The sequence below is a fragment of the Eptesicus fuscus genome, chromosome 10, assembly GCF_027574615.1.
Source record: "Eptesicus fuscus isolate TK198812 chromosome 10, DD_ASM_mEF_20220401, whole genome shotgun sequence".
Lineage (NCBI taxonomy): Eukaryota > Metazoa > Chordata > Mammalia > Chiroptera > Vespertilionidae > Eptesicus > Eptesicus fuscus.
In genome coordinates this window covers 14114984-14128021 of record NC_072482.1, presented here as the reverse complement: position 1 = coordinate 14128021, position 13038 = coordinate 14114984, and the positions used below count along the sequence as shown (strand labels likewise).

The 13038-nt window shown below is 39.0% G+C and overlaps 1 protein-coding gene across 2 annotated transcripts in view; it reads right to left on the bottom strand.

Moving 5' to 3' along the window:
* The window catches only part of CDC5L (cell division cycle 5 like), a 53300-nt gene that overhangs the window by 21438 nt on the left and 18824 nt on the right, over nt 1–13038 (bottom strand). For both annotated transcript variants that reach the window (XM_054722195.1, XM_008153227.3), the window contains exons 9-13: nt 9056–9204; nt 6819–6981; nt 4572–4736; nt 2805–2885; nt 2275–2517 (exon numbers count right to left, since the gene is read on the bottom strand). In XM_054722195.1, the coding sequence (XP_054578170.1) occupies nt 2275–2517; nt 2805–2885; nt 4572–4736; nt 6819–6981; nt 9056–9204 (801 nt within the window). The remainder of the gene's footprint in view (nt 1–2274; nt 2518–2804; nt 2886–4571; nt 4737–6818; nt 6982–9055; nt 9205–13038) is intronic.

Below are 13038 nucleotides of genomic sequence, written 5' to 3'. Positions count from 1 at the left end.
GTGATCAGGCAGACAGAGGCAGTTAGGGGCAATCAGGCCAGCAGGGGAGAGCAGATGGGAGCGAGATCAGGCCAGCAGCAGAGGGCAGTTGTGGGCGAGATCAGGCCAGCAGGGGAGGGCCGTTGGGGGCGAGATCAGGCCGGCAGGGGAGGGCAGTTTGGGCAACCAGGCTAGCAGGGGAGTGCAGTTGGGGGCGAGATCAGGCCGGCAAGGGAAAGGCAGTTAGGGGTGATCAGGCAGGCAGAGGCAGTTGGGGGCGAGATCAGGCTGGCAGAGAGAGCAGTTGGGGGCAAGATCTGGCCAGCAGGGGAGGGCAGTTAGGGGCAATCAGGAAGGCAGGCAGAGGCAGTTAGAGGCAATCAGGCAGGCAGGCAGCTGAGTGGTTAGGAGCCAGCGGTCCCAGATTGTGAGAGGGTGCAGGCTGGGCTGAGGGAAATGCCCCCCACCCATGCATGAATTTCATGCACCGGGCCACTAGTATAAGATAAAGAATTGATACTTTCAAACAATACCTCTTAGGGGAAATAATGGAAACAAACCAATTTTAACACACTTAATGAAAAGTTGACACTTTATGGTAAGAGAAATGGTATCCCACTTGGAAACTGTACATAATAAAAATTTACAAATTCAGCTCTTATCATTATTAGGAGAGAATACAGCTAAGTAATCTTTAAACTGTCCATAAAGAAATCGCTAAATAGGGGGGTGGGAGTGGCCAGGAAGAGGTCAATGGGGGAAAAAGGAGACATATGTAACACTTTCAACAATAAAGAACTTAAATTAAAATAAAATAATAATCTGGTAGATAAACAGCTGCTTCAAATTCTTTTTGGAACAAATGGGACTATAAATAAAATATGAAAAAAATATTTAAACTAATTTGTAATGGTTTTTGACTCCCACCCGGGGATCAAACCTGCAACCTAGGTATGTGCCCCGACTGAGAACTGAACCCGAAATTTATTGGTATATGGAATGATGCTCCAACCAACCGAGCCACACCTGAAATAAGGGCAGATGTGCTCCTTATTTCCGGTGTCCATACATACAATAATTTTACAAAAGCTTATTTCTTTTTTTTTAAATTTATTTATTCTTAGTGATTTCAGAGAGGAAGGGAGATGGAGAGATAGAAACATCAATGATGAGAGAGAATCACTGATCAATTGACTTCTGCATGCCCCCACCTGGGGATCGAGACCACAACACGGGCATGTGTCCTTGACCAGAATCAAACCCGGGATCCTTCAGTCCACAGGCCAATGCTCTATCCACTGAGCAAACCAGCTAAGGTGTAGAAAAGCTTATTTCTTTAATACCATCTTCCCTCATATTTCCACTCTAAAAAGAGAAAAAACTCTAGAAGTATCAAGTTCACAGTCTAATTCTCAACCCCAGTTCAATAATTAGATGTGATTACTGCAGCATAGTCACTCAGCAGATGTCAAGTTCCAACTTCAAGCATTTAAAAAAAATAAGTCAAGGATATTCAGAAATCAGGGGCAAATTTTGAAATAATCTAAAGCCTCCTCCCTTTCTCTATTTTCTAAAAATCCTATAATAAACATGTATCACTTATGCTATAAGAAAAATACAAAGTAAGACATAGAAAAATGGAGAGGAAAAGTGCAGGAGAAAAGACAGGAAAAAAGAATCTTATTTGTTTTCTCCCAATTTTACTAGTACATTTAGGCCATTCTAATCATTGCCTCTCAGAGATAAAGACTTTTAAGCTAATGACCACTCTGCTTCCATGAAACCAACTGTATTTTCTTACTTCTATTCACAATCACAGCTGTTTGCTATGTCAGAGCAGAAAGAATAATATGGAAGAAGAGGCAGGAAAGACTTCATACAAGAAAATATTTCTTTCCTTATATCCAAAAGGAAAGAGAAATAATGTAAGGGAAATAAATTCAGTAAAAAATATTTCCTTTCTTTGAATAGATAAAAAGCTTAATCTGTAAATATTTTTAATATATCCTTGTATTTTATATTAGTCTAAATAAATGAGGTTCAAGTATTAAAGGCATTCAATTCTATTCAGAGACATAGCAGAGCTGTAGCAACTGTCAATCAGGTACACACCCATGAAACAAAAACATCACCACCAGAGCCAGTGTTGATATAATAAAAGATTTATCGCTGAACATTGGGGGGGAAGAATATCCATGAATATCAGTATGGGAAAAGAAGTTAATATTTGCCCATGATACACGGCATCAAACAACTACTTAAATCTCAAGACAGAAATATTCCGCTCAATAATACCTTTTTCAGCTCTTCTTTAGCGAACTTTTCATAAGGGTTATGTTCCAGATAGGCAATGTGCTCTGAATTATTGGTAGCAAATCCTACAGGTTTTCCTTTTTTATTTCCAGATGGTTCATAAGGGTGATGTAGAAGGTCATAATGAAGCATTGTGATCATTTCTTTTTTGATTAGTTCTTCACTTTTCTGTAAATCTGTTAAAGGTGGTTCTACATTTAAGGGTCTTAGAATAGTTTCATTTACCTAAAATTGTAAAACAAGTAAAATTACCAAACATATTCACTGAAATATACTAACATTATTACTTGTTCTAGCATAAATTAAACAGCAGTTATACATTTTCAAAAGAAATCATTTTTTCCTCCCTTTTAAATACTCATTTGTTTCAGTGACTAGATCTGAGAAATTCTGTACCAAATTCTAGGTAGTAGATAAAATTTTGTTTTATAAGACTTTATGAATTATAAAAAGAAATCAATCACATGAAAAAAACACTTAAAACTTCCCCAGCCAAAAATTCTAACACTTACTTCTGATGGTCTTGGAAGATCTTTCTGGACAGCTTTATGCATTCGCTTCATTTCCTTTACACGCTCTGCATCTCGTATGGCCTAAAAAGTTATTTTTATATCCATTATTGGCATTATACAGTATTTAACACATTTCAATACAGCTGAAAACACTTCAGTCTATAAGAACATGTATGTCCAAGAACTAAAGCTCTAGGCATCTGTAAGTTTGCAGAAAGGCCATATAAGGCAATAGAAATTAATCTATTCGTTCTCTCAGTAAAACAGCAATTAAGAACTTCCAACATCTACCAGCGTACGCTCCAAATTTACATGCTATATCCATCAGATAATTATCCTTTTCTTGTGTAAATCAGAATCCTAAAATTTTAGCTGACTATTCCTCCTGCAACACAACCCTTTTCATCCACCCAAAGCTACCTTTGTTTAATTTAAAAATCCAGCCAATGAAGGTATTGTATCCTGATTCTCAAATTAGGAATGATGTGGAGATAGCACATTAGAATCTCACACCATTTCTGGCTAAATGTATCTCAAAGTCACTAAAAGAACGAAACACAAAAAGTATTACCCTATATTCCCACCAAAAAGCATATTTATGTGGTTTCCTCTAAAATACAATTTCCAATGATGCCATTCTCACTCTAATCCCATGAAATTATTCAACTTTAATACCATCCTGAACTAGGCTGCAAGAATTCCTGAAAGGGGTCACTCAATCTCAGTTTTAGTTCAAGAGTCACCACTTTCCAGCCATAAGACCTGCTAAGGTTAACTTAATTCACCTGCGCCTGTTTCCTCACTTCTAAAATGAAGCTAATACAGGTACCTATTTTATTTACATCACCAAGTTATTGTTTGCAAATGAGAAAGTAATTAACTGTAAGATATATTAATACAAAGCGTTACTATTATTATTCTGGCACACTCTCTAAATTTCCAAATCCACATTTTTTATTAGTTTACACTGATCTAAAACTATTTACTCAACCAATCCAAAATGTACTTGTTTTTAAGACTGATCAGTAACTCTTGGATAGAGTAAAAAGCAATGTCTAAAAGACTACTTATGTGTATTTTAAGAAAGTATAATGAATTCGACAAAGGATATTTATATATATATATATACACACACACACACACACACACACACACACACACACACACACACACATTTTTAAGAATGCTTATCAAGATATTCTGAGTATATTATTAATTACTAGAGGCCCGGTGCACGAAATTCATTAATTACTAGAGTCCCCTCAGCCCGGACTGTGCCCTCTTGCAGTCCAGGAGCCCTCAGGAGATGTCCCGACTGACGACTTATGCCCACTCGCTGCGGGGAATGGGCCTAAGCCAGCAGTCAGACATCCTTAGTGCTTCCGCAGGGGCGGGAGAGGCTACCACCACCGCTGCTGTGCTTCACCAGCTGTGAGCCAGGCTTTTGGCTGAGTGGCACTTCCCCTGTGGGAGCGCACTGACCACCAGGGGGCAGCTCCTGCGTTGAGCAGCTGTCGCCTGGTGGTCAGTGTGCATCACAGCAACCGGTCATTTCACTGTTTGTTCGATTTGCATATTAGCCTTTTATTATACAGGATATGAATATATATTATTACTGATGTAAGTAATTTACTTTAGGGTTTTTTAAATATTGAAAAAACTCATAGGTAGAGATCTTGAGACATTTAATGGCCATTCTTCATTCTTTCAGCCCACTGACACATTCAGCAAGCTCACGCTTCCTTACTTTCCAGCACAATTACCCACCTGCTTTCGTGCATCCACGTCAGCAGCATCTTCAATGTATGTATCATCTATTTCACGGTCTTCCAGCTCCTTCTCAGCATTTTCTGGTAGAACAATTTCAAAGTCATTCTTAGGGGCAGGAAGACCCATCAACCCTAAACGGAGGTGTTCACGAGACTCTCTTTCCTGTAGAAAAAAAGTCAATCCTTCTCAATTCATATTCATTAAGTAACCAACCAATATATTTTGAGTTCCTAAAATATAACTAGCCTAATTTTAATTCTAAAAAATTATCCTAACTTCAGATTTGAGACAAGTTTTTAAATTTCTATCTCCGTTTCTTCCCTACATTAAGACAAATCAATTTGGAATCAGTGGGAGTAACTCTGGCATATTCTAATAGAAGGTTTGGGAAGTACCTCTGCAGGGGCAAAAAAAAAAGTCCTTCAGGATTTCCATTTAAGGAAAAGATTGCTGACACAAATTTAATAGCAATCAAAAGAATAAGTTCAAAAGTCAATTTGTCCTCGGACTAATAAAATCTAATCTGAAAAGATGCCTGATTTGTGTGTGCGTATATTTTTACTAGAAAGACTAGATCATATGCAGGCCAAAAAACAGTCCAATGAGCCCAAGTTTTCCCCAGTATATCCTCAGCTCACCTTTGCAATTTCACCCCCCACTGCTCCATTACACGTTTGCTACGTGTAAAGACCAAATGAGTTGCTAAAAACATACTCCACACTTACTCATGTTGTGGCCTCCATCTGGAACAGCCATCACCTTCCTTCTGAGCACATCTTGTCAATGAAGGCTTTACTAGTTCTCACCCAACAACTACTATTCCTTTCCTTGGCCACCCTAAATAAGCATGTTGGTTTTACTCAAAGAGCTTACTTTGTTCTTATATTGCCAATCTCTCCAGAGTATAAACTTCTTTAAGACAAAGGACATCTTTACTCAACTTGAGATCCCCAGAAGTGTCCAGATCTGTGCTTTGCACACATTACCTATATTCTTCATTTGTTTAATTTTTACGTAGCCACTCAGAGTTGGCATTAGTTGATATTAATTTTCACCATTTAAAAAAACTCTAACCAAATCTATATACGAAGTTAGAATTTGTAAAATGAAAACAGGCCAACATCATTAGAACTTATTATAAAAATAAATATCTCACAATGATTTTCTATGGCATCATAATAAGGCCTAATAGTGATGTAATAAAAGCATTATTATGGCTGAGCAAAACTGCAACCTTTATTATTTATTTATTTATTTGTTTGTTTGTTTGTTAATCCTCACTCGAGGATATTTTCCCATTGATTTTTAGGGAGAGGAGAGAGAGAGAAAGAGAGAAACATCGATGTGAGAGAAACACATCGATTGGTTGCCTCCTACATGAGCCCTGACAAGGGCCCAGGTCTGGGAGGAGCCTGCAACAAAGGTACATGCCCTTGACCAGAATCGAACCCAGAACTCTTTGGTCCGAAGGCTAACAGTCTACCCACTAAGCCATGCCAGCTAGGGTCAACCTTCATTTTTATCATTACCTTTCTACATCATTATGCAAAACATATGAAAGAAATCTTTACTAAGATCAGCAATAAACATCAAATTAACTTTGCTTTGAAATTTAGATTTGTCCTTGAAGAAGTAGAGAGCAAACAGGAATCAAGGGTCAAAATCTGATTTGAGGTGTTCAAAACTAACAATTTATTTTACAGAAATAAAAATTTTAAAAAATACATAAATGCATCGCCCAGCTGGCGTGGCTCAGTGGTTGAGCATTGAACTATGAATCAGGAGGTCACAGTTTGATTCCTGTTCAGGGCATATGCCTGGGTTGTGGGCTTGATCCCCAGTGTGGGGCATGCAGGAGGCAGCTGATCAATGATTCTCTCTCATCACTGATGTTTCTATCTCTCTCTCCCTCTCCTTTCCTCTCTGAAATCAATTTTAAAATATTTTTAAATAATAATAAAATATATAAAAATAAATGTACCACTCAAGTATTGATTAGTAAATGATAAAAATTAAAATCATAAAAGATACAAGTATTACTACAACATTATCAATACTCACAAACATGTTAAGAGTAAGAAAAAACAGGCATGAGATTAAGTACTGCAAATCATTTTCCTCTGCTGACATCCATAGGTGTGTAGATTCTTAAGATATAAGTAATATGCACTGACTGGGGAGGGAGGGAATAAGATACCAAAAAAAAAATTTTTTTTAAGGGTATTCAACAGGAATGACACGTACCATCTGCTTCACATAAGAGGGATCATTGTAGTCTGCCATGCCATCCTCGGGATTAATGTTTAACTTGTCTCGAAGAGGAGTTCTACCCGGGGTGGAGTTAACAACTGGCTTGGGAGTTGTCCCACTCCGGGGAGTCAGCCCTTCTGATCCATGAGAGGGAGTCCTAGAAAGACAAAAATTCTAATTAATAAAAGTACCGCTTTTATTTGTACTGTGCTTTCAAATGCTTTTCACAAATTATTTTTACAAGGAAAACAATAAATAAAGATTCCAGAAATTCTGTCACCCTATCTGGTTTCAGGATAGATCTCTAGATTAAAATAAAGGATTGGCTCAACTAGTTTACTATTATTTACACACAGTATTTTTATTTTAATGACTTGAAATAAAGTCATTATATTTGACATTACTTGCCTTCCTAAGATAGGTCCTCCAAACATTATCTCAACTTTTTCTTGATACGGTACAGTAGCTAAGAACATACAGGGGACAGAGAAGAGAGTCACCACAGTCAAAGACCCCAGACTCTCAGTTTTAATTCAGGGCCTTTTTCTTATCATTTTTATGCCTGCCTCTATTAGCTACCACATCATTATCATCAGTGTGCATACTGTAAGTAGTTCCTCTCCTTACATTTCTTTTTCTTTTGGAATCATATCTAAATATGAATGAGAGCTAAGAGAATCTCTTAGGAATAAAATCCCAATAGACTTTGCAACTTAAATTTTAGTTGTCGAAGCCTTTTTTATTTTGGTTGCTTACTTCCTGTATCTTGGGTGTGTTCCAGACAAGTGCATGCTGCCAGAGAGCTGCTCCCCAGAGGTGAGGTGAGGTGAGGTGCTATCGTATCAGACATGGTCCCTACCCCCAAGGAGCTTACAATGTGGTTGAGAGACAAGACATACACAGAAAAAAGAGGAATCAGGCTCTCTTACAAGCCTTGCAAGAGTTATTAAATGAGGACTTGGCTGCCAATGCTTCTTCATTGTGCAATCATGTAGGGCTGTAATAGTCAGATGCTTTCCATCTAAACAACCAGTGGGAGGACATATCCTAACGTTTAAATTAAAAGTAAACCCCAAATATTTCCAACCTTTAAAAGCTCAAATTCCATTTTAATACAACTTGCTTCTATAATGTTTGTATTTTTTAAATTCTTCTTTAAAACACAGTAGCTTAAAACAGAAGAATTGCAAACAAATACTGGACTCTAAACTCATTAATGATATACACAAGGAAATGTTTAGCGGTGAAATAAACTGATACAGCAAAGTTATTCTGAAATGCATTAAAATAAGATGAATTGATAGATGATGGATGGATATGTGATAAAATAAATACAGTAAAACATTAACAACTATAGAAATCTAGGTGGTGAGCATAGGGATGTTTGCTTTACCATTATTTCAACCTCTCTGCATGTTATAAATTTCCATAATAAAATGTTTGGGGAAAAGCAATAGTAGTACATACATAAAAAGGATAATGATTTTTATCAAATTCACCAAATGATCAATAATGGATTTATTTGCTCTTTTAAATCAGATAAAACGTATTTGGAAACAAGGTGTTAGCATCAGAAACTGCAGAAAGGAAGCTCCATATAGTATTTAACCATTTCCTGGATACTGTTTTATTATTTACTACTGAGTGAGGAAAAGTCAAGAAGACAAGCTGATCACTATTTCCATATTCTATTAACATTACTAAAGAAAACATGTTGTCCAAGTTCTCAGATTCAAGTTTACCTAAAACAGAAAACATCTGCTTATTTATAACTAGTGCCCCGGTGCATGGATTCATGCACATTGAAAAGAAATTAATTAGAAGGTGGGGCACCTGGTCGAGAGGGGCAGGACACACCCTGTAGGCAACCTCCCTCGGTCCCTCCCCAGCTGGCCACACCTGGGGCGGCGCCACAGCTTGAAGGGCGTCCGTGAAGTGAGCAGGGTCCCCCCGCAGGTGGGATCCCTCAGCCTGACCTGTAGGGATCAGGCCGAAACCGGCTCTCCAACATCCCCCAAGGGGTACCGGATTGCGGGAGGCCGGTTCTCAGGTGACACACCCTGGAATCGGGCTCCCTCCTCTCTGGTTCCAGGGTGTGTCACCCAAGAACCACCGCTGCCAAGTCACCACAGCTCAGCAGCTCCTGCGTTGTGTCTGCCCCCTGGTGGTCAGTGAGCATCTTAGCTAACGGTCGGACAGTCGCTTAGCCTTTTATATATATAGATAGATACCTGAATGGGGTTGAAAGAACTGTGTTTGGAGTCTGTACAACCTGCCGCTGCGGAGTCACGCCTGAGAAGTCACTCTCGTGCAAAGGTGTGTTAAGTCCACCTTTTAATGGGGTGTCCACATTGGTCAGGGCCATGAGGTTCTGGGCTTCCTGATTAATGAAAAAATAAAGTATTTCAACAGTTTAGACAGAAGACAGGATGGTACTACTATCCAAATCTTAAAACAAATAAAATTCTTATACATTTTCTTAATGAAAACCAAGAGAGAAAATGATGACTAGGCCATGGCAGATTCAGTACTTCCATTCCTCTGTCAACCTAACATAGCACCTCGGAAGTTTAAGAATAAATTTTTATATGTTAAGAAATACTTTTGTGGCCTCAGATATGGCATAACCATTTATCTAAAAGCTTCTCCTATTACCTGTGCCAAACCTCTTTATAATCATAAAGAACTAAGAATTCAAATTTTCCAATGTGAGTTTGGGCTAAATGTCAGAACAACTAAACTTTAATCTAGTTTTATCACTAATTGTATATCTAGTTTTCATTAGCCTCTCTAAATCTGATTCTCCCACTAGAAAGTTGACACTACCAGCTGGCCTATCATTTCATAAGAAAACTCATGTGGGCAGGTTCATTTCTGAAGTCTTACTTGACTCAGTCCCTCCACTATAATCCTTATTCATTACTATCACTGTACCTACAAGTCTCTTAATACCCAATTTAGGTTCTGTAAGATTGTTATTTTTCAAGATAGTAGTACAATCATTATCTCTCATCTCACATGCTTTTGTTATAATCCAACCTTGACACTCCGTTCATCATGAGGTGAAGTCTATATCCCTCCTCTTGAATCTAGGTGGACTCACTTATAACTAACAAAATGCAGTGCTAAATAACACTGCTTGCCTTCCAAGGCAAGGAGAAAACAAAATGCAGCTTCACACACACTCACTACAACAACTCACATTGGAGCACTGAGAGACCACGGGAGAAGTTCAACTTTTGATGCCACCATGCTGTGAGAAAGGCGAGGCCACGTGTAAATTTACTCCACATTCCCAGCACAGGCAGCAGCAAACACCAAATGTGGAAAGATGATTCCAGGCCCCCTATCTATCAAGTCACCCTCAAATGTTGAGTCATCCTAGCTGAGGCCCTAGACACATGGAGCTGACACAAGTTGTTCCTTCTATGCCCTATCTGAATTCCTGACCCACAGAAACCATGAGTATAACACAATTTTTAAACCACCAGGTTCTGGGGCAAAATGAAGATAACTGTAACAAGGCTTAATTCGTTATTCACTATTAATGAAAAGAACCTTACATTTCACATTATCAATTGTGTGTGCTCTTTCTGCTATTCCAAGTACAAAGCATTTTTCCCCATCTAGGTTCCCAAAAGGCTGGCCAGCTTGATGCCTTCCAGGCAGGAGAATGGAAGCTACTTACTTCTCTGGTAAAAAGATCTAGAAATACTGACATCAAGAGTTCCCCAGTGAAACAGCCCAGCAGGTTCAGCCTACAAGGAAGCCTAGAGTCAAGGAGCACCACCCACACCTAAGGAACTTCTAATCAGTTTTAATTGCCCCACTCCTACCCCCTAGATATGGAGGGAGAGCCAAAGATCAAAAGATATTTAAGGAAACATCTTATATGATAGAGAATAAAACTAACAAAAGGAATTTAAAGACTATGCAGGGAAAAGAAAACCTATGAAAACAAAACCATCATTAATAGCCTAAGAGACAGAAGAGATATTCATAAATAAGAATTCAATGTTAAAAAATTGACCACATTTTAAAAAGAACTCTTGGAAATTAACAATATGATAATAGAAAAATTTTAAAACTGAATAAAAATAAAATTCAGAAAATCTCCTAGAAATAAGTCAAAAAGGTAATTAAGACAGAAAACCAGATAGAAACAAATAAGAAAATTTGAGGTTCATAGAGAGAACAGATCAATGAAAGGGAGGAAATTTTGTTAAATTTCAAAATACACTAAATTCCCAGAATTGAAGGCCATGAGTCTCCAGAATGCAAAGATCCAGAGTACCTAGCACAATGGTTAAAAGCAGACCCACACCAAGAAGCATGCTTGTGAAAAAGAGAAGCGCATATAAACTTCCACAAAAAGAAAAACAAAGGTTTCCTATTAATCTGAATGGCACTGGTCTCAACAGCAATAATGGAAGCTAGAAGACACTGGAGCACTGCCTTCAAAACTGAACAAAAACCATTTCAATTTGGAATTCTAAAGCCAGTTATACTACCAATTATATAAGAAGGTAGAACAGTAATTCACAGATATGCCAAGTCTTAAAACTTCCATCTTCAATGAACGCTTCCTCAGAAAGCTACTAAAGGGGTATGCTTCACTAACAAAGGAGTAAGCCAAGACAGCCAAAGACATGGAGCCAGGAAAGAGGACATCCAAGGGACTTTCTAGGGTGACAGTGAAATAAAAAAAAAAAGGAGCTGTAAACAAGATCTTAAGAGTAATCAGACCAGACTAGAACATTCAGAATTTTGAGGAAAGTCTTCTTCAAAAAAGATAAGAATACCTAAATTACAGGAGATTTACAGTTAATGTATAGTCTGGAGTTGAATTAGTGCTAAGTAATCAGAAAATTTAACAACAAAATAAAACAAGTATTAACTAAAAAAAATACTGTGCAGTAATTATAAGGCACTTTGTGGCTCATAATGGACTATGGTTTACATAATCATACGATAAACGATGAACGTGGAGCCAACCAAAATTATGATGTAACTATAACTATCTATAATAATAAAAGCACTAGAGGCCCAGTGCATGATCCCCTACGCGCTTTCGCTTTCTATCGCGGGGGAGCTGGGTGCCTGTCCGCTGGTGCACCAGGCCTTTCGGAAGCCTCCGGCTCGGCGGAGGCTTCTGAAAGGCCTGTTGCCGGAGCAGACAGGCACCCAGCTCCCCCGCTTTAGATGGTCCTCGGCGGGACGTGAGCTCGCTGCCCCAGAGGCCCCTTCTGTTCCGCAGCACAGCCATGGTGCAGACGCTGAGCCCGCGCTGCCGCTGGCGACGCGAGCTCAGCATCCCGCTGGCCCAATCGGCTACCCCGGGCACCCCGAGTCCCGCCCCCTGCGCCTCCCGCTGACCCAATCGTGGGTGTAGCGGAGTGATGGTAATTTACATATTACCATTTTATTAGGTAGGATAATATGCTTATTAGACCCGACATCCTTCCAGACGAAGCCTTGGTGGGCGGGGGCCAAGGCAGAGGCCCACAGCCGCTGCAGCAGTGGGGGCCAAGCCCACATCAGGCCTCTAGTATAACTATGATGGAGAATGAGGGAATGAAAAGAGTGTGTATGAATGACAGAGGCAGAGGATGTAAGGGAGCCACATGTTTAAATTCTGGTTGGAAAAAAATGCCTAAAACTGGGGGGAAAAAAATCAACATGTAACAAGTGTCTTAGCAGTAAGTTAGTAAAAACAGAGAATTGTAATTGGTGCCTCTAGAGAACAAACAAGTGATGAAGGACACAACTGTTTTCTTACTAAGCCATACAGGACTACTTGACTCCTGAATCAAGACCTTAAAACGACATTTCTATTAGAGAAAAGGAAATGAGATGTAAGGGTCAAGACTCAATGGTGTTTTGTTAGGTTTGGCTATTCTCTGACATGCAGACACCCTAAGAACACACAGAGCTGTACCTCAGGTGTTAAGGAAGAAGGATGGCAGCCTATGCCAAGCTAAGTACAGAAATGCAGGGAAGTTTTAAAAATTACTTACCACACACATCTGACTTCTTTCTAGGATTGCTAGGCAACATGCAATTTTAAAATGCAGTGCTTTACTGACAGGTACTAAAGACTAATGAAGTTAGAAGGGCTAGCTTCACAAAAACCCCAAGAACTAAGACTTAATAAATGTAGGAAGAAAACTGCCTAACCACTGAATCTGCTGATTTAGCTTCCCTACTACAGAAA